At 44.9% G+C, this 23,792-nt stretch overlaps 10 protein-coding genes across 10 annotated transcripts; 4 read left to right on the top strand and 6 right to left on the bottom strand.

Annotated features, from left to right (window-relative positions):
* Positions 1 to 152: 152 nt before the first annotated feature.
* Positions 153 to 3,578, bottom strand: TREMEDRAFT_71836 (uncharacterized protein). The gene is made up of 3 exons (XM_007005471.1): positions 3,247 to 3,578; positions 2,425 to 2,941; positions 153 to 2,159 (listed from the first exon to the last, which is right to left on the bottom strand). The coding sequence occupies exons 1-3, from the start codon at positions 3,550 to 3,552 to the stop codon at positions 475 to 477; spliced, it is 2,508 nt and encodes an 835-aa protein (XP_007005533.1). The 5' UTR covers positions 3,553 to 3,578; the 3' UTR covers positions 153 to 474.
* Positions 3,579 to 3,837: 259 nt separating this feature from the next.
* TREMEDRAFT_63017 (uncharacterized protein) lies at positions 3,838 to 5,147 on the bottom strand (the record flags this gene model as incomplete). The annotated part of the gene is made up of 5 exons (XM_007005351.1): positions 3,838 to 3,922; positions 4,035 to 4,176; positions 4,220 to 4,391; positions 4,437 to 5,045; positions 5,103 to 5,147. 5 exons carry the CDS (start codon positions 5,145 to 5,147, stop codon positions 3,838 to 3,840), a joined length of 1,053 nt encoding a protein of 350 aa, XP_007005413.1.
* Positions 5,148 to 6,683: 1,536 nt separating this feature from the next.
* TREMEDRAFT_63016 (uncharacterized protein) lies at positions 6,684 to 7,758 on the top strand (the record flags this gene model as incomplete). The annotated part of the gene is made up of 4 exons (XM_007005350.1): positions 6,684 to 7,265; positions 7,316 to 7,460; positions 7,509 to 7,669; positions 7,720 to 7,758. 4 exons carry the CDS (start codon positions 6,684 to 6,686, stop codon positions 7,756 to 7,758), a joined length of 927 nt encoding a protein of 308 aa, XP_007005412.1.
* A 405-nt stretch (positions 7,759 to 8,163) lies between these two features.
* TREMEDRAFT_63015 (uncharacterized protein) lies at positions 8,164 to 9,309 on the bottom strand (the record flags this gene model as incomplete). Its single annotated transcript, XM_007005349.1, has 4 exons — positions 8,164 to 8,312; positions 8,355 to 8,526; positions 8,573 to 9,188; positions 9,236 to 9,309. The coding sequence occupies 4 exons, from the start codon at positions 9,307 to 9,309 to the stop codon at positions 8,164 to 8,166; spliced, it is 1,011 nt and encodes a 336-aa protein (XP_007005411.1).
* A 608-nt stretch (positions 9,310 to 9,917) lies between these two features.
* Positions 9,918 to 10,385, bottom strand: TREMEDRAFT_63014 (uncharacterized protein; the record flags this gene model as incomplete). The annotated part of the gene is made up of 3 exons (XM_007005348.1): positions 9,918 to 10,022; positions 10,066 to 10,305; positions 10,353 to 10,385. 3 exons carry the CDS (start codon positions 10,383 to 10,385, stop codon positions 9,918 to 9,920), a joined length of 378 nt encoding a protein of 125 aa, XP_007005410.1.
* Positions 10,386 to 10,669: 284 nt separating this feature from the next.
* Positions 10,670 to 11,792, top strand: TREMEDRAFT_63013 (uncharacterized protein; the record flags this gene model as incomplete). The annotated part of the gene is made up of 3 exons (XM_007005347.1): positions 10,670 to 11,395; positions 11,443 to 11,614; positions 11,659 to 11,792. The coding sequence occupies 3 exons, from the start codon at positions 10,670 to 10,672 to the stop codon at positions 11,790 to 11,792; spliced, it is 1,032 nt and encodes a 343-aa protein (XP_007005409.1).
* A 1,831-nt stretch (positions 11,793 to 13,623) lies between these two features.
* TREMEDRAFT_63012 (uncharacterized protein) lies at positions 13,624 to 15,760 on the top strand (the record flags this gene model as incomplete). Its single annotated transcript, XM_007005346.1, has 5 exons — positions 13,624 to 13,744; positions 13,791 to 14,079; positions 14,507 to 14,603; positions 14,852 to 15,555; positions 15,658 to 15,760. 5 exons carry the CDS (start codon positions 13,624 to 13,626, stop codon positions 15,758 to 15,760), a joined length of 1,314 nt encoding a protein of 437 aa, XP_007005408.1.
* Positions 15,761 to 17,246: 1,486 nt separating this feature from the next.
* Positions 17,247 to 18,230, bottom strand: TREMEDRAFT_63011 (uncharacterized protein; the record flags this gene model as incomplete). Its single annotated transcript, XM_007005345.1, has 1 exon — positions 17,247 to 18,230. One exon carries the CDS (start codon positions 18,228 to 18,230, stop codon positions 17,247 to 17,249), a length of 984 nt encoding a protein of 327 aa, XP_007005407.1.
* A 728-nt stretch (positions 18,231 to 18,958) lies between these two features.
* TREMEDRAFT_44410 (uncharacterized protein) lies at positions 18,959 to 19,989 on the bottom strand. The gene is made up of 4 exons (XM_007005295.1): positions 19,767 to 19,989; positions 19,600 to 19,696; positions 19,216 to 19,455; positions 18,959 to 19,162 (listed from the first exon to the last, which is right to left on the bottom strand). The coding sequence occupies exons 1-4, from the start codon at positions 19,940 to 19,942 to the stop codon at positions 19,094 to 19,096; spliced, it is 582 nt and encodes a 193-aa protein (XP_007005357.1). The 5' UTR covers positions 19,943 to 19,989; the 3' UTR covers positions 18,959 to 19,093.
* A 175-nt stretch (positions 19,990 to 20,164) lies between these two features.
* On the top strand, positions 20,165 to 23,762 carry TREMEDRAFT_71834 (uncharacterized protein; the record flags this gene model as incomplete). Its single annotated transcript, XM_007005470.1, has 7 exons — positions 20,165 to 20,315; positions 20,566 to 20,920; positions 21,079 to 21,676; positions 21,906 to 22,057; positions 22,106 to 22,186; positions 22,427 to 23,096; positions 23,523 to 23,762. The coding sequence occupies 7 exons, from the start codon at positions 20,165 to 20,167 to the stop codon at positions 23,760 to 23,762; spliced, it is 2,247 nt and encodes a 748-aa protein (XP_007005532.1).
* Between the last annotated feature and the right edge of the window lie 30 nt (positions 23,763 to 23,792).

Here is a 23,792-nt window from a genome sequence, read left to right as displayed (position 1 = left end):
CTATGGATCAGGAGAGTGTATTGAGTAATGGTGGGTCAGTCACTTGATCTTAGATCAATGAGAGAAGGTGTTTATGGTGGATGGACCAGCATACGATGCGGAACACGTGGTATATTGTCAAACTCGTGTAGCGGACGAGGACGAACAAATATGATAAAGCAGATGAATGCATAGATTACAACCTACTGAATACAATTGTGGAGTCTTCTTTCTGACCTATCTCCCACACAATACCTCATCATCAACATACTCCCCTCCCTTGTCGATCTTCACAACCAACAACCAACAACTACCCCTTCTCCCCAAATATCGCTAACACCAACAAACACCCCTTCCAACATTCCAAACGCCTGATATCCAAAGGACGACGTCTCAACACCAGGAATTCGGATGACATTCACAACTCATATACTCCGAAGTAAAATGACAAAGATTAATGATACAGTATATCCACCAGTAAAGAATAATTATTCTTCAATCTTCCCCTAAAACACCAACACTTTTAACTTCACCACCAGGAGCATAAACGACAGTTTCATTTGCCGCACCACTTTCTTGATAACCTTCAACAAGGTTAAAAATATCAGAATGACTCATACTTCTTTCTCTTGTAGTAGGTTGTTCTTTCCTACCTTCTCTACTTCCTGATACCGTAGGACTTCTAAGTCGTCTTACACTTGGTGTTGGTGAACTTATTGATGTTCGTCTTCCGAAAATGCCTAGGTTTATAGTTGGACTTCGAAGTCGTTTGATACTTGACGTAGGTGATGTAGGACCGGATCTTTGTTGTTTGGGAATACGATGAGATGAAGATTGAGCGGAAGTATGAGGTGGATGGGTGGATGAGGAGGATGGGTGAGCGGAAGAGATGGATGGATTGACGGATGTGAGGGATGGATCATGGTGTCTTATTGAAGATACTTGAATAGGTGAAATATGTAAAGAAGTAGAAGATCCATGTGAACGATGACGTATTTCAGATGAGATACCTAAAGATGATTCATATTCCGTCAAAGAACGACGAAGTTTAGGTATGTTAATTTCGGGTGTGTGAGGTGGTGGGACAGAAGGGAATTCGATGGTCGGTGTACGTGATCGAGTAGGAGTTGGGGAACCTGAACTATCATCTTCATCTTCGTCGATATTTATTTGTTCAGGTAGAGAAGAAGAAACGTTCAATCCTAATCCGACACTTGGTCGTCTACCTCTTGCATAAGTTTCTTGTGTTGTCGGTTGATTTACAGCAGAATTCGAAGGAACGTTCGTTGTTCGAGATGGAGCTATGAGTGAAGGTTGAGATTGAGATTGTGAAATTTGAGAAGGTTGTGTTTGCACTCGAGTTGGAGAATAAGGAGGTGGATCTTGATCAAATTCACTTCTTCTCCAACTTTCCAAATCTTCTTGTCTTTCCAATTCATCCATCATAACTTCCGTTTGACCCAAATGTATATTCATATCTTCACCAATTTCATCAACTTCCCTTTCACCTAATCTAACTTCTCTTTCTATACCTTCCCCAGAACCAGGTATGACTTTCGAATGACGTTTTTGTATCTTGGGTAAAGTGATTTGTACCCAATTACCAATAGAATTCAAAGCGGATTTTGAAGAAGGTAAAAACCTAAACATTTGAAAAACGTGAATCATATCTTGATATAATTCATGTGTCACTTCGACTCCTGATAAACTAGCTTTATGTGCTAATAAAGTGATTTCATCCCTTAAAACTTCAGAATCACCTGATTGTATTAACATTGGTGGTAGATTATGAAAATCTCCGAATAAAGGTGAAGCGTATGGATGTGTTAAATATTTTTTCAACCCTTTTGGACCTAAATAACAACCTACTGGATTTAAATGATCATCCGCTTCTGGTCTTGGAACAACATCTAAATTTGAATTTTCATCCCAACTTCCACAACTCATTGTAAGATCTACCCAAGGTGACATTAAAACTATTCCGGCTGGTAATTTGTATCCTTCGTCTCGGAGATACATACATAATGCGAGAGTTAAACCACCACCGGCTGAATCACCTGCTATGATGATATTTTCAGGTGGGATGTTGAGTGGTGGAGAGAGAAGTCTTAGATAACCGTGTAAGACGTCGTGGAGAGGAAGAGGGAATACATGTTCGGGTGCGAGTCGATATGTTAATGCTGAGGATCAGTCATGGTCGTTGAGGCACTACACTCTTTGAACCCTTTCATCCTTTTTCTCTGTCTCTTGGATTATCACTGGCTTTTCTCTACCCTGACAAACCAATCGTCTCATTCCTCTCTTGGCTTTCTAGCGACGTGAATTCGATTGATGAAGTCGATCGGCTAAGATTGACGACCACTCACATACCAGTAGTAAGATTCGAATGTAGGAGAAAGATGAACGAGGAATAGTAGGTAGCCCAAAGAGGATGATCGGACTCACCAAACACCCTAGCATTACAAGCCTTACTAACTCCAATGGTCAAAACCCTATGTGAAGTCGCCGACCCAACATAATACGCACCACCATGTAAGAAATAAATCACCCTTTCACCATATTTGTTAGGTTCAAGTTCAGAATCCACATTAGGATCATCTCTAACTTCTCCTCGTCCTTCCCTTCCTTCCCTTCCCCTATCATCCTTAATTGTGGGATTAGACGTTACCCGATTTCTGAAAGAACTTCTAGCTCTTCTTTCAGCTTTTAACCTTTGCCATACTTCCGTTCCTACTACCCATTCCCCTGATAATTCCCTATGACCCGTTTCGTTCAGATCCAACTCTCGAAGGAAACCTCGAGCCACTTGATCGCCTAGATGTCGGGGAACGAGGAAGGTGATAGGTGTGACTACTGCGTCTGAAGGGAGAGGGAGGAGAGCATGAAGGGAGATTAAACGACGGATTAGGACGATATCGGCTAGAGAAGTGTGATCCGCTACGTTTCGCATGAATGATGTTATCTAGGTGTTAGCGAGTCCATTCTGATGGCATTTTAGGGTATTGTATCTTGAAGATCGCTTCATTGTGACTATCGTCTCTTATACGTCCTTGTCAGGATGTGTCCTATCTGGCTCCCCTGATCAACATTTGTACCAACACGCGATCAACACTCGATATCGAGATGGAGGACCACGCAACTAGCCTTCATGAGTCAGAGCATGAGTTGGAGCAGAATAGCATGTAGCAAGAAGCCTGAAATGTTGAAAAGGTATAGTAGACAGACAAGAAGAAGAACGATGTAAAGTCAAGTAAAGACAAAACTCACAAAAGTCATCCTATACCCCCAACTTTTCCTCATAGGTCCAAACAAAGCATGTTTTACCAAACTCCAAAGTATATAAATACCCTTAGCAGTGGCAAACCTAGCGAAGGCGATCCAAGTGGGTATGGTCCATAACAAAGGTGAACTGGAAGTTTTGGGTGGTAATCGTTGTTTCAATTTAGGATTTACTCTAGAACTTGGGGGTAACGGTGAAGGTGAGCGAAGTGGGTGAGAGGTCGTATATGGGTCTAAGAGATGTCTCAGGGGAGGGTTTGTTTGACGAATGGGTGGTATAGTGGTAGTTTCCATTTTGAAATGTTTTGAGAGGGGTTCATGGATGAGAGGAATAGATATAGTTTGGATGTTGGAGGAGAGATGGAGGGAAGGGGATTGGTTGAATTGGTCGGATGACCGGCTGAAGAACCGGATGGATTGCGGTGGCTGGATGGGAGTTTCGAGTGTCGGGTGTCGGGTGTCGCTTGAGAGCAGGTATTTTGCTAGGGAGTCTTAGATCAGCTGAAAGGTAGGACAGACGAGCTAATGACAGGATACAATTGTTAGATGAGTAGTAAGATAAGAGTGGATGGAGAAAAGTCAAGGTGGAAGGGAGATAACCCGAGTCTCCGGAGTGTTTACTTTGCTCATATTGGATACCCTATCGAGCAAGTCTTCTGCCAATCTGCCAGTAGTCAATGTTTATAGACAAGATGCATATCACGTATGAGACATTAGCTCTGTTCATTCTATAAACACACGTCTTCAGAACTCCAGCCATTTTCTATCCCACGTACGTCCAAAAAGTGGACAGGCCATGCATCGCCAATAGCAACTCGCGCTCGTCTGGGTTTTCCATCATTGCCGAATCTGACCTCGGCGGCCTTTCGTCTGCGGAACCTTGTGAAACAACATCGCTATCGTCTTCAACGTCGGAGTCTATATATTAGCGTCTTTATACACGGATTGATGACGAACTCACCATCTTGGACTCCAGCCTCTAGTTGATACCTGATACGATGAACTCGCGCACGAACGTGGTGCATCAGGTCTGTCCTCCACTCGTACGGATTCCAGCGCAAATTTTCGTGATAGAGCCTGTTCGGGTTGAAATCTGACAAAAGGTATTCAGGAGGGAGGTTGACTCCCAGATACTGTCCGCGGTCAGCACGATTGGAAAGGGATCCAAGGAAACTCACGGTTCGTCTTACTGGGATCAATGCCTCAACGCTTGCAGCAGGGATAGAACCGACCACCAAGCGTTCGCCATGTCGATGAGAAAACATCCCAGCCTTTTCCCATCTCTGTGTCCCATATATCGGTAGGGCTTTCGCTTCGACTCCGGGGTGGGCGATGATGTCGGATGGGTCCAGGACGGTGAGAGAAAGGTTCTTTATTACGGCGATAGTTACACCCGACTTGCGATGAACGAGCAGTAGGGAGAGGGCATGGTATAAGACGTCGAGGAAAGAGGAGAAGACCGATACATAAGGTGATGCGAGATCTTTTCCATGCTCGTAATTCTCTCGACCGGTCCAACCCTTGGTACAATGATAAGCCGGATGACGAGTACCCACGTTGAGGGTGAAGAGATCACATGCGTCGTCGCTCCCAATAACACAACCCTCTGTCGGGATGCCGAGTGACCTCACCTGCTCTAGAATCAGTCGGGCTGACCTCGAGTCGGTCGACGTGAATCCGGCGCGAGGGATCAACTTGCTCTGCGAATCGTCATGATATGTTCGGAATAGATACTCGTCCTTCTTGGCCCCGTCATCCCATTTTCTGACAGAGTCGGCAGGATGAATCTGCCACAAGTCAGCGATGGACAATATGAATCAAGAGTAGAAAATTGTCCCACTTACCTGTCCTTGTGATCTACGGGTGGATGAAGTAAGGGGTGAAAGCATGACGACGACAAATTGGGTGAGTGGCAAAGGAAGTCAGATTTGACCGTCCACCTCATCTTGAGAAAAGTATTTGTATTGTTTGATCAAGCAGCTGAGAACCCAAAATTGGAGTCTCCGAATTTGAGGGTGCTAATTCGAGTCAAGGTTCCTTTGAGCCAGATCCCAAAAATGACCTCGAGAATGAATAAGGTAAGTAAGTCATTGCTTCGGATGATTTGCTGAGCGCCCTTCACGAATCAACGATGGTATCCAGTGTCCCTTGATACAGAAGTATGGAAATCACGATTGATTCCCTGAAATGGGCCCGGTCGGATATTTGTTGTACTCGTACTGTGCTGGAAGTAGTAGTTGCTAGTTGCTAGTTGGTCGAATTGATCGCAGTCGTGATGAAGAGTCGGATGTCGAGGTGGAGGGTCAGTTATTTCCGTTTCTGGTCAATGTTTTCAATCCTCAGTGAGTATATGGGTACAGTGCAGGGGGGCGGATTGAAATCAGCATCAGTCGAGGATTTCACTTAAAAATGAGGTTGAGGCGATCCCAGATCGGTCTTCATCAGCACAAGGCCTTGGGTCCGATCGACGACACCTCGGCGATTAAAGAACAGTGGCAGCCAAAAAATCAGAAGATGATATGCCAGAGGGTGAAGGGGTAGAGGTGACTTAGACTCGTTTCGTTACTTACCGTACCATTTCAAAGGAAGGGGGAGAGGGCGGCCAGGTAGCCAGTTTGACCGTAGCACTGGTACCATACCTGCAGGATCACAGCCAGAACGACGGTACGACGGGGCGAGGGAGAGGCCTCCAAAGCCATACTTGACAGTTCACAGACTCACTAGTGCGCTCAACGTACAAGTATACGTGGAGAGAAGGGGAAAGGTCGATCGGGGAGGGGGGAGGAAGCAGTTCCAGCTCGACTCGTCTCTATTTCGACCCCTCGCTTAAGCGATGAAGACAGCGGAAGCAAATTTCACTACGAGTACTTAAACCGTACATATCTCAGTATGCCATCGTTGACTCACAAAACTTTGACCATGACAGACAGCGGACAGCGGAGTCATCAGCTCATGCTCTCCAAGACCCGATAGAGGGGTACTACTGTATTTGAGGGGCCAGGATTTCTCATCAATGACCGCATCGTACCCGGGCTTCATGTTTGATCGAGAGGGCCTCTTGGGGTCGTCGTCGACATTTGGTTCTCGTTTTCAAGTGATCATTCCTCCTCTCAAGCATCAATTGATGATGTGCATTCCATTCTTACCGAGTAACTGGTCTTACTAACATCAATCACCAAGATCACTGCTAGCTTGATCAATATCATGAATGAAACCATGAGTCCGCACATATTCTCGTCAATTTAAACTTCCTTTAACTTACTGGAACGCTCCGATCAAGATCTCCCTTCACTCCGATACGACCTCGTGTTCCAATGCATCTATCCAAACAGGGAGAAAGGTTTATGCCTACTTATTGACAATGTTTGACACATGGAAACGTCTCTCTCAAAAAAGGTTTGTATGCCTTATCGGATTCGATAGAAATGAGTCAAGTCTTCAAGGACGATACTCAATCATGGCCCACTCGACCGTTCGGAGTACTCGTCTCGACCGATCCATTGGGACCGATGATCTATCAAGGGCGACAGATGTTGGCGATATGTAAGAACATGTCGGCGGCCGCCAAAATCATTTTCGAAGCCAGACCGACAATACCAACCCGTTTGACCCCGAAACAATTCAGCGAATTGAAGAGCGTGTTTCAAATTGGTTCTCATCCTCTCGATCATGATTGGACTGGTGGTCCTACTCCTTATGTCCCTCTGGCTAAATTCCCTTTATACGGTTGGTGGACTGCTATGCGATTATTCGAATTGAATCCTGAATTGAAAGCTTGCGTGGTATCATTTGTGGATTTAGATAAGATCCCCCTTTACATCAACACTTTCGAAATTATCACCTCGCAAAATTGTCTTCCCGATAGATACAAGACTCAGAGATTGAACAAACGATCCAAGTTGGATTTGGAGAAGAGACGACATACCGCCCAGCTTTATGGGGACTTCTTTGCGTATGGTTTCCTTCCTTGGAATGCAACGTCTCGTCAGGTTGAAGTCAGCAGAAATGTAAGTGACCACGTTTATTTCTGTTTGAAAGGCCGCTGACGTCGGAATAGAATCCAGGTATCACTATACCTAAAGAGTGGTTGAAAGATGATTTCTCAGAAACAGGACCATGGATGGAACAGATGTGTTTCAAAGGAACGGATAGCTTTCATCGAGTCAAGAGAAGAGTGGCTGAAAGGAAAATTCAACTCACTGGTTAGTCTTCGGCATACCTTTTAGATACGTTATTCACATGATGTGTAGGAAAGATCGTTCACGAGAAGGACAACGAAGTACACCGTCTCACTTATCATCAAACAGGAGATATATCGAGGCAGGAGGTTGAATTGATGTTCAACGAATTAGGAATGAAAAGCGATGAGATCAGGGACGAGGTGAACATGGGACGCGGGTTAGAAGCCCTTGTGTGTGACAGTCCTGTCGATTTGGATAGTTCGATCGATATGACAGACAGGGAGAATTTTCTGAATTTGTGGCAAGATGGAGTAGATGAATCTTCGGTTTTTTCATGATTACTAACCCGAAGGGAGGAGGAAGATTTAAGGGCAGTGATCTAGTAGTTTAGTAGAGTATGTATGACGTTGTGACATGCGATCTCAGGAATGGCCTTCATTCAAATAGATGCATACGTTATGAGAATCTTATCAGATGAGCCAGACAGATATAATTTACACCGTTACAAGGCAAGAGAGGAAAGTACGAGTTCATACCGTATGTACAGTATTTTGTAGAAGAGATCAACGTGTATGAGTCTCATCCGACTCATCATATTTCTTCCGGTCGTGTCAGTTATTTATAACTCATGCACATAGTTTGTAACACGTATGGACCGTTGACTCTACTGACTGCGAACATAGAACCTCCGACCTTGTTCAGATGGGAGATCTTCCGTAAAGAGTCAAACGGACAGCTTCTTCAGGGCCAAAGTTAAATCATTCTCCTCCTGGTCGATCCTGACTGACAACGACGAAGACGATACCGTGGTGCTCTGTGCGTCTGAGCCGTCTTTTGAGGCCCTCAAAGCTTTGTCGTCGATCATTACGTAGTCTATTCATCAGCGATATGACGGTAGCACGTTGACGGACTCACGTTGTCGCCTTTTAGCATCATCCTCGATCCTACGACACTCCACCAGCTCACGACTCGAACGCATAGTGTGTTGCCTCCTGTATACCAGTTCCCATAAGAGGTTTTCGTGATATGGTTCCGTTGGATCATTGTCTATCTTCCAATATTCAGAAGGGAGGCAGATACCTATAAGCTATTCAGCGTCAGCCGTGTCATCACTTCCAAGCAAAGAAAGTAACATCTTTTTCCACCGGTATGCGTAGCAAAACGTTTCTGTAAGGGATAGAACCTATGACCAAGAGTTCACGTTGCGCAAACGAGAAGTTGCGCGCTCGCTGCCGTCTAAAGTCATCACAATGTGAGGACCAATTCGAATGACCGGGGCCAGGATTGGAAATGAGGCTGTATGCGTCCAATACGACCAGACCAGAGGTAGAGATCACGGATATATTCACGTCTATGTCATACCAAAGAGCTTGAGAGACAGCATAGTATATTGCGTCATGGAACAAACTGAAAGATGATATGGAAGGGGATGAGCGATCTTCAACTTGATGTGGGTTATAATCGGCCCATCCATTGGTACAGTGGAAAGTCGGGTGATTGGTACCTTCGTGTAACGTAGAAATGTCATTCACGTCCTCACTCGTCAAGATACGACCCTCTGTCGGAATACCGGAAGCTTTGATCTGTCGTAGTATTTCATCGGCTGCCCACATATTCGTTGCTCTAAATCCGATTCGAGTCCAGTGGCGACTAATCAACTTAGAACCGTCCACTCGATATAAAATCTTTCCCCCCTCGGCTTGTTTGTCTAATTCATGGACACGATATCCAGGATCAATCTGACAGTATCTTATGTGATCAGAGGGAAGGGCGTGACGCATTCCTCTCGTACGTACTGTACAGGCTGACAGACGGCATCGTGTCGGCGAGTCGAAAGATGGGATAGATCGGGAGGCATGACGGTAGACATATCGATATATCGGTAGGTTGATAGTGAAGACAATCTTCGTCGTGCCCGTCCATTTTATCCTCAGAGGCCTTTTTGATGGAGAAGTCGGTCCGAACGATATGGCGAAAGCTTGACGTAGATACGTACTCTACAGTACGTCTCATAAGAAACATATTGACCAGGGTTCGCTCCTTCACACCGCCTCGAGGGTTCTAAGAACGATGTGAACCAATGACCTGTGATGATTTTGACGAATGACGACTACCGTCCGCTTCCTTGGAGTCTATAGCGCCTGATTCGGACATTTCTCCAAGCGGAGATGGATAGAGTGTCAGTGATCCTGAGTACCATCAGACTTTCCTCGACGCCCCGGTACTCGGGATACGATGGCCACAAGGGGATCAGCTCTCAATTTGAAGGATATCACATGAAATGGATGGGTTAGGAAAAGTGGAAGCGAAGAGGGATAGTCGGCTACATAGAAGAGTTCCAGCCCGAAGGTATAGGCATGCGTAAAAGCAGAGCGATCGAGAGGTGGAAACGGTAGGCGCGCCAGAGAAGCTCGTCCTCGGACATGTTCACAACGCTGCCAAGTACCTAGCTTTGTCTCTTTCCCTATGTAATCCTATTCACATATCTTCAATGGACCCAAGACTGCCTACACTACTATCTTCTTGTGACGCTACAAGCTTTCCCCCCTGTCCAGCTACGACCCTTTGGATCAAACTCAATCCCTACAGTACAAGTCTAGACTCGTATCGGAATGATCAAACTAACGACTATCGGGTCCGATCGTTGATTCCTGACTTTCTGAACAGACGGCAGACTATCGGGCTGAGACATCGATCTTGGAACACCTGACATAACGGCACATGTCCCTATTCCCTGTGTCATAGCTGGATCAGTGAGGGTCTTCGGAGGTGTGTCCCATGAACGTGAACTCCTGGTCATTTGCAAAAGGTCGAATCTCACGAGAGATGAACTGGGTGCGTTTCTTTCTCCTCGTTCATTCGAGTGCTGAAGCAAAGCTTTGTTCTCCACTAGCTACTCAGACAGACGCTGACTGCTCCAGCAGATCGCTGAGGAGACAAGGTCATGGTACGGTCAAGCGAACAACTTCGAGGTCACACCATGTCAAGTTCGATCTCCCATGCAACTCGTTATCGTCATCCTCTCATGCGCCCCCAATTCGAGCTTGACATGAAGTGAAACCAGGTGCTCGAAGAAGGGTACCGTCGTCAAGTTGGGACTGGTGGAAAGTGCTGGTAACGAGCTGTTTCTTGAAGGAATCGACTTGATGGGTTCCGAAATATAGGCTATATAAAATGGGCGACGAGGAGGGGTATGTTCTCTTCTCCAATCAAGAATATTTCGACCGACAATGTCTCCTATCACCTCCCACTCTATTGATGACCTAAACGGTGCCATTTGTTTACCCGACTTGTTGAAACGATTGTACTCTTTCTTTGGAATTGATATGGGCGATTCTTGCAAGACCGATCTCGGACACTTGGTCAGGATATTGGAAGAAAAAGCACAGAAGGAAGGAGTCCTGTTTCGAGTATACGACGATGAGGTGCAAAGTCCGTATATCAAGGATGTTGGGACTAAAGCTACGGACATGGCGTCAGCCAAATCGATATGGGACCAAATCAGATCATTAGACATTCCCACAGAGGGTCGTATCATTGACGGCAAGGCGGCATCACGTTTGACTACACTCTTCGAAGGTACTCGTCACCCGACTTATCACTGTACCAAGGGTTGGACGAATCACAACATGCACGAAAAACCAGGCGACCCGGCACTCGCTTCACCATTCATCTCATGTTTATCCAGCTTCGGTGACGCCTTACACTATGCTTTAGGTCAAATGATGCGCGGAAAGAAAGGCATGAAAATCGCTGTGATCGTGAATACTTCTCTGGCTGTCTTCGACCCATCTGATATCATCCTTCACCCCGGAGACGGTGTGAAATCATTACCAATCTATCTGTCCGCCCGATGGTCTAGTGCGAGCTTTTTCTCCTCTCGACACCGCGAGTACTTGGTGCTAGCCTCGATTCCAGCCACAAATTTCGTGGGTTTCATCCCACTAAACTTCAATGTGAGTGTTCGTTCGCTTTCGTTAATGATCTGGCTGATGATTAATAGGGCTTGGGTGTTTGCCTCCCTCCCGAGTTCTACAAGGCAGATGTTGATCCCACTAAGAAATACTGGCAGAATCTTCTTTGGGATCCATGCCTTCCTGGATGTCACAAGATGCACATTGTTCGTGATCGGATTAGACGGCGCAAGGCTGAGCTGGCACGTGAGAAAGCCAAAGGTGAGTTCGTCCGGTACTTATTTACTCAAGATGCTGATGAGTAGACCTATCCAAACGTATCAGCGACGACGCCTCGAACACCTCATCGGATAACGAGCATACCACGCCGTCAACGTCAACAAAGGTCGACTCGGTTGAAGATGATTTGGCGTTGGCGCTGAAGAAATTGTCTGTTTGATTGATACATCGTCTGGGACGATTAAAGATGATAGGCTGATGGGTATCTTCTATTTGTGGCCAACTAAGTGGATGTGTCTATTTTGGGTATGCAATTTTGTCCATAACTAGTCATATTCATATCCAATCCCGACTGATATCAGCTTTTGTGTGAATACTAAAGTTCGCTAACCGTGAACAGAGTCCACTGCTGCACTCGAATGCCAAGATGTAGTCGTTAGAGTGAGGAGCTCATCGATATCATCACCTTGGTACGCCGTTGGGTGAATGGTTCATGTCGGTAGGGGAGCGAGGTAGAAGTGTATAATCAGTGTTGACTTTGAGCGGCGAGTAGTACTATACGTGATACAGGTCACCAGACTCTGCTCTATCAGCCAGCGTCTACTGTTTTGAGTTATTGAAGGCTATGTATACTTCGCATTTGTTCCAGCATTCGAACGAATTGCAGAATGACGAGAAAACGTACCCATTTCATCTCTCGTGAGATTCGGCCCGATGCAGATGACCATAAGTCCATGTTCACATGACACACCTCCGAGGCGTGAGGCTTGAGGATTTGGGTACATAATATAGGGACATGTGCCTTCACCTTAGGTACCTCGGGTCTGTCGTGTGAGTTAAAGACAGGAATCAGGAATCCGACCCAATGGTTCTTCCAGAGATATGAACGTTCATCAGCGTATGGACTTGTTAGATTGTTAGATGAGCGAAAATAATGAGAAGAATTATAAGCACACCACTCCGAGTGCCCAGTAGATATTCTTCAAGCTATTGAAGTCGTGTGGCGAAGTCTATGTTGTAGTGTCGAGTTAGAGGAAGTCATTTGGATTTTAGGGAAGGTGCAAATAGATTGATCAGATAGGCATGCGTGATAGGAGATGTACCAGCGGTAGGCGCCTTACAACGAGGGGCTCCAATGGGGGGTTTCCCAACTCACTCTTTGACATAACTAAGTACTTAGTGTACTACAAACAAACATAGCATCTTTCACCATGTAAACCTCTTCCCAAATCTTCAATGAGCTTCCAAACCGTCTGCTGGGTGAAAAGTTCTTATCGACTCTCCATCCCGGCTAGCCTGATATCAGTCCTTCCACCTGGCATCTGGACTCGAAAGACAATAGGTTGTCCATCCCTGTACATAGATCTAGCTCCAACACGCCCGCGTCTCCAAATCGGAATGATCAGACTAACGACCATTTGATCAGATCCGTATTTCCTGAATAGACGGACGACTCTCTCGCTCAAAGGTTTCAAAGAGCAAAACCGAAACACCTCGACCACACATGTCCCTGTCTCTGTAGCCTACTGAGGTCACCTGCGGAAGGTCGAATTTGACCAGAGACCATTCTGTCGTTCATTCGTGTGCGAAGCAAATCATAGTCTTTCAAGCATTTCCTCAAGCAAATATGCCTAGCTATTAGTGCAGACGAACCGGAGATCTTCGTGATTCGTGATATCGCCATTCAACAGTTGTTCTCCCAGCGAACACCAACTCAGAAGTCTTTACCAACCGATATCGTCAGCCTTTTCTGCGCCCCGATTGATAGCAGGATGCGGAGTGAAACTCAGTGTCTCAGCGAGAAGGCAGTTGTCAAGATAGTCCGGTCGAATGTGCTGGTATCGAGCTGTTTCTTGAAGGAATCGTTTTGATTTTTTTTCTGGTTTATCGCCTATATAAGGTGGGTCAAATAGACAGGTATCTCGTCATCTCTCATCTATCAACCCTTCTACTCGAAAACTTCCATCGTGCCATACCAAGACCTCCTCATTTCATCCAACACAAAGTATCTCAATTGACGCAAACAATCTTCTCGTCAATACCATAAAATCATGTCCGTCGATCAAGATCGCCTTCGCAATGTTGAGAAGCCCCAAGAGGGGGGTCTGAATGTAGTCGTGGAGTCGACCCCTGTTGTCCCGGAAGAGTTGGTTCCCTCCTCTGAGACTTCAAGTCAGTTCATGTCCCATTTTCCCGATCACTTTAAGCTGATATTGAGAACTCGTTGATACAAAAGACGAGGATGCCGCCAAGCCGCCGGTCTCGACCGATGAAGATGTGTCCTATGCGTTCGTCAAGACTCCAGAAGCCCGAGAGAAGATTCGAAAACTCACAGAGAGCATGCGACAAATGGTAGAGCGTATACCACGACTGAAAGCTGAAATGCCTCAAATGCAAGAAGAACTTGAATATATCCACAGGGATCTCTCTTTTCATACAAATATCATCTCCGTGTTGAACGAAGTGAAGGAAGATGATCTGCCATCTTGGATGAAAGGTTTGAATGTGTAATCCATCGAAAATTGTAAGTATACTGGGATACCTGACAAACGGAGCTAATTCCTCAGTGTGTAAACATGGTTCCCTATCCAATTCATCTCACGTCCATGTCTTTAATCCACCTCATACCTATCTTGTACCTGTATTCGCTCCAATGACCAACACCTATTTTCTCGTCTACTTGTCCATACGCATCCCATTCATACCCAACCTCGATCCGTTCATACTGTCCATAGTGTCTATAGGGCGATAGGGTTCTTCACGAGAGATCCAACCCCGAAGGTTTGCTCTCCGAAGTTTCATCCCGCGCCACATACCTACTGTACTCTGTCAATGCATTCTCTTCACTTGATCTGACTTGATAACGTTTCTCCCCGTCAGCACTTGAGCACCGAATAGTGAACTCGGAAGAACTGGCACCATACTCGTGGATAGACTCCGGCGAGGTTTGAGAGTCGAGAGGCATCCCAAGAGATCCACCGGTCTAAAAGGTGAACTACTACTACAAATAGTGGTGACAGAGTTGCTACGGGTTACAAGCTACCATGATCCGTGCTATCTATGTTATCTATGCTACCGGCTGGTTATCTGTCAAAAGCTAACTACTCGTAACATGCCACACACGGGCATGTCTCTTTTAAGGTTCAGCCACATTCCGTCTTTTTTTCCCACAAAGTAGTACTTCATATCATGTAGTTGACTAATCGTTCGTCCTCTTTTCATCTACTTTACATCTTCTTTTCTTAATCAAACATGCGCACCTGTACGAAAATCATCAAGGGCATACACGAAGGTGACTATGTGCTTCGCATATTTGATCTTTCGTCTGTATCTCCTCTGCTCAATGACGGTTTTACCGCTACCGATGAAGAGTTTAAACACTCCATCTCGGGTACAACTTGGAAACGGGAATTCCAACATCTTCATTCTGATGATGATTGGCTTAATCAGGAGGATACTATTAAAGGAATGGTGAATCATATTAATGGTGGTTGGGAGTATTATGGTAATGCTGAACCTTCTCCATGGGTTTCAACTACCGCGAACTTTGAATGGGCTATATGGGAAATAGTCAGGAGACTTGATAAAGACATGACTAAAAGTGTTAAATTATCAGTCATTAATCGTTATGATTGTTATTCTTCCTATTATCATGGAGTTAAAGCTATTCATACAAATGCTTCGGAAATTATCCAAGCATTTCTTGAAAGACCGTATAATTACGGTATGTATGATCATGAACGGGCATTGAAATTTTCAAAAACCGCTTCGGAAGTTTTATTCTATGGAAAGATTTTCAGAAAAGATATTGTGGAGACAACTAGGTGGAATAGGTATAGAAAACCTCTTTGGTTACCTAAAGAATTTATACTTCCTTATCATGAGAAGGAAAGAAACTGTACTTGGATAGAATCTTTGGTATGGGATCCGTCCGATTCCTTTTCTGAGGCCAAAGCGAAGATACAGGAGAGGAGGAACCAGTTGTAAGGAAGGTGTTAGTTTTTTTCTTATTTTTATTCGGAATGAGTGAGTAGAAATAGTTGTGTTTTTTTGTCAAAAGAAGATGAAAGAGCTGATGAATACAGACATGCTTGGAGTATTTTCTCTAAGCCCGTTCATTTAGATCTATGTCAATTGGCCCCAACTACGATAACAGGGATGAAACCGTGTTATTCCCTTTTACTGTGATATGAAATTGTCTTCGATCTGCTCACATCCGGTATGGAGATAATCATATATGTGCCTACCTGACTTGACATCTACGATAAAGATGATTCCGACGAGTCACATTCTCCGGCAAAATTTATAAGATCAACGCTCTTGCTCCTCCTTCCTCCCTTCGAAACAAGAAGGAAAAACCCCGAAGATTCATCTACTTACTCCATCTTCAACAACTTGAAAATTTCCTCACTCGATGTCAAAGAGATCGTACTTTCAAAATCGACACAATCGACGATTGAAAGAACTTTCATCGCTTTTCCAAGATCCATCTCTGCGTACGACTTCGTGATAGTAGACCAGCCCAAAGTTCAGTCGGTCCAAGACCAACTCCATCTCCTGGGTGGATAAATCACATGTATGGTGATAACTGACCATATTCGACCCAGTTCTGTTATGTTTGGGTTTTCCTACACGTGTGATCACCTTACCACTTACTATGCATAATGAATACTCACTTTTTGATTGATTCTCCCTCTCAATTACCATCTCCTTAGCTCGATGTAAACCATCCTCGCGCTTGAAACACATTTGTCCCACTCACGACTCTGTACCAGATCGATTTGTCCTAAGCCACGACCTCGGTAATCGATGCCCCGGATTCTACAAATTATCAACCAAAACTATCGATAACGTAATGCTATAAAACTCACTGTTCTGGTGACTTCAACCTGACGAAACGTAGCTTCCCAAGGGCCAAGGGAAAGGGATGAAACCAACGACGAAGATATCTCCATAATGTTTGGCTGACTCTCTTCTTCAAACTTCGACTTCTTACTCGGGCGTGACAATCTTGTAACGATCCGGTAAACATTCACGCGATGTCAGAATCTCGTGATTGTCGAAATAAATCGGTGACTTGATTTATTCACATCCCGCGCTGAGAAATGTACGACCGAATACATGTGAGACCCTATAAACACTTTGAATGTCCCTTAAGATTATCAGGAATCGTGTCATCTTCTCTTAATCATCAACCCTCGACAATAAAATACAAGTAGAGAGTACTTGAGTACTCTTTCAGATGGTAGACAAGATCATGAGACGTTATCGACTACTTGGTGAATGGACTTGATAACTGAAATGATTTGATACCTCGTGGTCAATTTCAAGGATGTATGATCAGAATCTATACTATTCATGGGATTGGAAATCGGGTCGATACTGTAGTCCTTATGACAATGCTATGTCCAAGCAGGCACATGGAATGTATGATAGTCAATATACATACGAGTACATATTCTACAAATATAACGCTGTACAAATAAGACAAAATGAATACAACTTAAAACAAGATCATTAAACATTCTCCTTGATAGCTATCTTACAAAAAATCCCCTTACGTGACTGTGACTGTCCATCCTAGTGTAAAGTATACAGTAAAACAAAGTATTATTGATGAGGGGGAGGGATGTTAATATTATACAAGTGTGTAGATCACAAACCAAATTCCCACTCAAGCTCTGATTATTGACTCAGGTAATGACATTCTCTTCTTCACCAACCTCTTCATATCCCTCATTTGTATACTGATCGACCTTCGTCTCATCGCTGGTGATCCGACTGATGACGGGGAGGATAAAGTGGATGGATCGGAAAAATGACTAATGGCCATATTTGGGACATCCAATCTTTCCCCTCCACACCAACCATCTTCATTCCGTCTATCAGCCTTAACACCGTGTCTATCCTCCTTGAGGGTCAAATGGCAGACTGTAGAAGACCCTTCAACTGTTCCTCCATCTCTTTCTTCACCGTGTATGAACATGTACAAATCGGAAGGTTCTTCAACTTTTCCATCTTCTCTCTCTTCGCCATGGATGGAAGTGTAAACAGTGGAAGAATTCAGAGTCGAAGGTGAATATGGGACGTCAGAGGGAAGATGGAAATTATGTCGAGTGACCATATAACTAGCTGTGTCTGGTGATCGATGAGGTCGCTGAGGAACGTAGACATATTCACGTCTTGCTACATTCTCATCAATCTTCATCTCAGCAACTTCATTTGAGACTTGAGGAGAACGACTAAGATCATGTTCTTGAGGATGAACTACAATTTCTTTGGGATAAGAAATAGAAAGTGATCGTTTCGATAAGGGTTTGTCATTAATGCCAGGTTTAAGATGAAAGATAGATTTGAACTTGTCTGATAATCTTCTTTTATGTCCTTTTTGTCCAGGCGGATCAACTTTCACAACTAATCCTTGAGGTTTCTCCTCTTTCTCTTTCTCTTCCTCGTCTTGTGACAGGAAGTGGGTTGGGGAAGGAGGGGGAAGGAAAAGAGGAGCACTCTTTATTAAAATTGGTACAGAACGGACAATGACGGGTTTGACGGGCGTAGGGAACGAAGTGACGATTCGAAGTTGAGGTTTGCCTGTTACATTAATGGGCGGAATGGGTTTAGGAAGGACGAGTGGTTTATAACTTGGAGAAATTGACATCTTGGTACTAAGGGGTCGACCCGACGAGTGGTCTAATGGGTCGCTCAGGAGGTGGAAGGTCGATAGATTGGTTCCTTGACACGAATGGGATGGATGGGAAGTCCAATAGTTTGTCCTTCTGACAAAATGAATTGTTTAGAAAGCTGATACGTCGCCTGGCGGGAATAATCGTTCACATTGTGAGAGAGAATAGACCAAGGGGTGCTAGGTTATATAGCAAGAATGAATTGACCTGGGTGGCAAAATCCGGGACGATCGGACGAACAGACCAAACGACTCCCTTTCATACTCACACATGAAGCAGGCTCATAAAACGTTTTCAAACGCACAGCCATCGACAAATACGAAAGTGTCTGACGCGTCACATCGGGGGCGAAGGGATGAAAGGATGGGTGGAGGTGACGTTATGAGATGTTGAGTGGCGAGGGGGAGAATCTTCAGGACGACTCGAGGGTGAGGGAGTGAGGACAGAGAAGTTCGTTTGTTTAAGGAATGTGAGAATGTGAGAAAAAGAAGTATAGTTGAAGGCTGTATATGGTATATTTGGATAGCGTTTTGTCTTTTGATTCGATAAAGTAAGTCCGGATGACCGAGATTCGAATTTTGAATGTGACTATGGATTTACCATTCTTGGAGATTAGCATATGGTGGAACGTTAGAGTGTAGAGTATAGAAGGAAAGAAAGTCTACGTACTCTGTCTCAACGTCCAAAGTTCGTGCATAGCAGAAGTATGCTGTGGGTCCAGACCTCCACAGTTGAGAATCGTCATATTTGGACTGGTGACTTAGCCCCACGCTTTATAGCCGAGATCTTGAGAATGTCGAAGGCGATATCATGAAAGTGTGACGAATTTCGGTTTTGGTCATACAACCCAAGTAGGTTTCCAAGTCTCATCATACTTGAATTTTCTCGGTTTGAACATTGCGATGTACTTTGTTTCAGCTTGCCTTCCATTTGTAAAACTGCGATAAACTATGAGCTCACCTCCCGACCATCTTCACCCACTCCATTACCCTCTGATCCTCCTGCAGGACCGGCGAACATGTCTGCTTCTGCGAAGACCCCAGTCAAACTCCATCCTTGCATACGACGTACTAATCCGCACAGCAGGGAAACGGTGGACTTGCCCGAGTCATCGTGGAGGAGCAAAGGATGATTTCTGGTGTCGAGGATTATACGGAGGGCAGAAGTTACTATTTGTTCTCCATGAGAAGTGAAGACGTCCTTTCGATAAGCCAAGGCCACACGCTCTCCCGTTTACTTCCATTCCCACGCCTTGAGGCTCAGGCTTGGTGTACGAACAATGACAAGATGAACAAGCAGAGAAGGATTCTGAATAGGGGGAAAGAGGGGGAGAAGATGACTAACAGCTTCATCAGAGAGGTCATATCGATGTAAAATCAGATTGTTCATCTGCACATAATCCATGGAATCAGGTCGATAATCGTCCATACCTTCCACATACCTACCTGTCAGCTATGTTCAAAGCCTCGCCTAGCTTGTTACACAGAGATCAGAGTATGAGTATGACTCACATGATACCTCGTAATTCCAGCTGATCGAGAAAACCGAAATTCTTCCTATTTGGATGGCCAGATCTGTATACTCCAGGAGCGACGAGGGAGAAGTTGATGGGAGGTACGACTACAGGTGGTGGGTTGAGGTGATCATATGTCGGTCTTTTGATCAATGGGAGGGGTAAACCAGTCATTTTATTCACTTTTCCTACTCGAACCTCTTACGTCTGTATTGATAGGCGATGATGGGATGGAGATGAAATTCAGTCAAGTTAGTCAAAGTAAGTGCGGTGGTCAGACGGAACTTAACCGAAATTCACGCGAATGATTTCCGTCGCGTGAATCCCATTTCGACTTTACATCTTGACATCTCTCTTTTGACTTTTGAGAAGAACAACGAAAGGACAGAACAGAACATGGACGATGATACTGCTGATATAGACGCTCAGATAGCTAGGTTAGAAGCTATCAAAGCTCAAAGATTGGCCAAAGTAGCAGCGGGACAACGTGCGAGAGAGAAAGAACAAGCTCAAGTTCTTGTGGGGACAACACCTACTAAACCGAAAGGTCAGTCGATGGTTCATATCACACTATCGTGACCCTCTCCACATCATACACAGCTGTTGAGTAACTTCAAGAAGTAAATCGAATGTCCAACGTGACTTCAGTGGCATAAAGAAGTTCAGTATATCTCATCAAGGGGGTTGGGTCAGCTGATCAGAAGAAAAACTACAAGATGCCCTCATCAACCTTCCCATCCCTCCCCCTAAACCCATCTTCCATCCCAAACCCAAACCTCTCAAACAGAACTTGCCAGATATCCCACTCAGACCCATCGCTTCTAAGATGTCTTCGTCCCTCGCTGCTCTTCGCAAAGGTCCTTCCTCCTCCACACTTTCACACAATACCGTTCCTCGCTCGTCATCCTTCGCCAAACGACCCGAATTACCCTCTGTCTCCACTTCGGTCCTGTTGACAAACCCCTCTTTAGTGAGAAAAGATGAGGAAGATGATGAGCTGGAAGTGTATAAACCCGATGGACATGTGGATAGGGATGGCTACGATATGACGATCTTAGAGAATATCAAATTAGGTCCTGGGGAGTTTGGTAGAGATCCGGAAGGTGAGCAAGTATGGAGGGATCTTGAGCCTAATTCAGGGATAAGATTGTCGTGAGTATGATTTCTCTGCCAGTACTCTTCATGAATAGTAAACCCAATAAACACTCTCTATTCATGATCCACCCAACGTACCCTCCTCAGTCATATTTACCTCATAGGGCTGTTCAGGACCAGACTGGAGAAATGAACCCGTTCTTGTTGACTTGCAGAAAACGTATCCTACCTCATTCAGAAGTACAAGATCATATCCGAGGCCGACACTACCTTGCACCTTCACTCCTCTACTCTGTCATCCGACTTTCTAGAGATGGAGCGACATACGACGTACCCGTAATGGGAGATTGGCTCACTATTGCCGTCGTCGCTGAAAGGTCAGAAATACGAGTATCCGGTACGAAAGATCTTGACTCGAATGACCAGAATTTAGCGTCTGACGATTCTGATCCGGAAACTCAAGCTGAATCCTCGAGGTCGAAAGCACGCGCTGTTGGGATGAAAGATGTTAAAAACGGGAAAGGGACAGATCTCAAGAAAGGGGTCAAGAAAGAAAAGAAACGTGCCCCTAGAAAATATATAAACCTTCGTCTTTGTTCTCTCCCACCTCGAAAGAAAGATGGTACAGGTGGAGACGCTTTGTTACAATTGTTATTGTTCGAAGCGGATTGCGTGGTGAGAGAAAAGGATGAGGATGGGGAGGAATATAAAAGTTATCGAGGAGGTTCAGGTGGTGCATATGAGAAATGGTGTAATTTGGCAGTTGGAAGTGTTATCGCTATATTGAATCCGAGGATTTTACGTCCACTTCGGGTGAGTCCACCCTTGTCCTCTGTCTCCATCTCAGCTCTTCACTTCTGTCTCAAGCCATCAGTCAGAAGCTCTGAACACGTCATGTTCACTTCTCTTCTCTCTTTGTGGCTCTCAATTTCCACCTTGTATAGATTCCTCCCTGACCAATCCACTTTTGAACCGTTGCACATCTCTTCATCTAATAGGAATGGCATGATATCCACTATGAACCCATGTACTCATTTTTCAGGCTGGCACAAACGCCCCCCACCCCCTGACTCTACCACTCGCCCTCAACCCCCTAGGCGCGGATAGCATAACTCTCATCGGTCATTCCCGAGATCTGGGTTGTTGTTCCGCGACACAACGTGACGGGAATAGATGTACCACTTGGGTTGACTTGTCAGTTCATCTTACCTTCTCGTCAAAAAGGAATAGCTGATAGAATAGGAGACAAAGTCATGTGTGTGAATATCATGTTCATGCTGCTGTACAAAGAGGTCGTGCTGGTCGAGCAGAGTTCACCGCTAGGTGAGTGTTTTACCATTTGAGTATCCTCTTCCACCTGAACCACATGACATTACCTGAGCCCACAAGTGGGACTTCTTCCATGTCCAAAGAATTTGTAGTAATTCCAATCTAATTTCCATTGAACCGTCTGAATCGAAGTTTGCTCATAAATCCCGTGTCTGCATTGCCGTTGGTGTTTTCGAGGAGGAAGTAGTTTTGATAATCTGTGAAACCAAGTCCAAAGTAGATTCTGACAAAAAGCACCTCCTCTTTCGCCCTCTCCACTCACCCCCGTCTCCAATCCTCCAAATCAACTTCATCTCGGAACACAAAACCAGACTATTCAAAACGTACCGGTCTTCTACCTTCCTCTGGACCTCAAGCCGCCCCTCGACGATCTGACAATGGAGGGGGAGGAACCACATACGTCGTAGGAGGAGGTATAGTCCGTGATGCTCCCACCGAAGGAGGTCTGAGGCGGTTCGGTGATGAACATTTATCTGAGAAGCTAGGGAGGGGAAGGGCGGAGAAGAGGAAGAGGAGGATACAGGAGAAAGAAGCTGAGGAGATGTTGAATAAGATGATTGATGGGCAAACAACTGGAGGGAAGTATTTATCTGTTATTCGGACTTCTACCCTGGGTGAAAGAAACTTGAGTGATTCAAAAAAAGGTGGTGTAGGTCGGTCAAGAGTAACGGGGGTGGGAGAAAGTAAAGAGAGAGTGAGTGAGGGATCGAAATTTAAACGGGAGAGGGATGAGAGACATGGGAGTGAGGAAAGTCGAGAGAATAAAGAAGATATGGAGAAAGAAGAAGAAGATATGGAAGAAGAGAGAGAAAGAAAGAAACCCTTTTCTGCTGGTGCTATAAAGTTAATAGGGTTCGATCCAACTAGAGGAAATGGGAGAGAAGGGGAAGATTTGAAGAAGAGGGTGAGTTGATTCACTTTCACTTTCACCTCCAGTTTGAGTTTTTCCATATTCACCACTATCACCCATTTATTCATTGCATTTTACCTGGATTATTACGTCATGTCACTTGCACTTCGACTCTCAACCGGGATTTCCTGTGTATCGAAGAGAGGCCATCTTGATCAAGATAAACTGGCTATCGAAGGAGCTTGTTGGAATGGGAAACCCTACAGAAGAGGGCGTATTTAGAAGGGGAAACCCAAGGCAGAGAGGGCTTGTTGGGATGGAGAAACTCGCCCGAGATGGCCGATCGAGATGGAGGGAGAGTCCGAAAAGATCATATCAATAGAGGGAGAGTCCAAAAAATGTGATAAAGTCTCAGAAGCACAGATTGATAGAACCGACAAATTAACAGAGATAATGGAAGAGGTGATGACTGATACTCAGATGGAAAGTATTGCTTCGTTAAGGGACGATCGACCAGTCAAATTAGGAAAAATACCAGGTCCACGAATACCTTCTGTCCGACCTCCAAAGGATCCCAAGGATACGAATCTCATATCCACTTTTCGATCCATTCCCTCAGCCCACAACAAATCTGCGCATGTCCTTTCTCATACTTTGAACCAGACAAACGATAAGAAAGAAGAAGATGATGATGATAAGATGATAGATCTTGATTTTTAAGAGTGGGGATTTTTACATGATGCATGATGA

This window comes from Tremella mesenterica (assembly GCF_000271645.1).
Source record: "Tremella mesenterica DSM 1558 unplaced genomic scaffold TREMEscaffold_7, whole genome shotgun sequence".
Classification (NCBI taxonomy): Eukaryota; Fungi; Basidiomycota; class Tremellomycetes; order Tremellales; family Tremellaceae; genus Tremella; species Tremella mesenterica.
The sequence above is the reverse complement of the archived record's forward strand: the minus strand, read 5'-3'. Positions and strand labels throughout refer to the sequence as shown.

Coding starts and splice junctions, on each gene's coding strand:
- TREMEDRAFT_71836 (XM_007005471.1), bottom strand. CDS start 3,552: ATGGAAACTACCACTATACCACCCATTCGTCAAACAAACCCTCCCCTG. Junction 2,942..3,246: donor GGGGGTATAGGATGACTTTT/GTGAGTTTTGTC, acceptor GCTAACACCTAG/ATAACATCATTCATGCGAAA. Junction 2,160..2,424: donor TTGTAATGCTAGGGTGTTTG/GTGAGTCCGATC, acceptor ACTGATCCTCAG/CATTAACATATCGACTCGCA.
- TREMEDRAFT_44410 (XM_007005295.1), bottom strand. CDS start 19,942: ATGACTGGTTTACCCCTCCCATTGATCAAAAGACCGACATATGATCAC. Junction 19,456..19,599: donor ATGACCTCTCTGATGAAGCT/GTTAGTCATCTT, acceptor GCTTATCGAAAG/GACGTCTTCACTTCTCATGG. Junction 19,163..19,215: donor TGGGTGAAGATGGTCGGGAG/GTGAGCTCATAG, acceptor GCTGAAACAAAG/TACATCGCAATGTTCAAACC.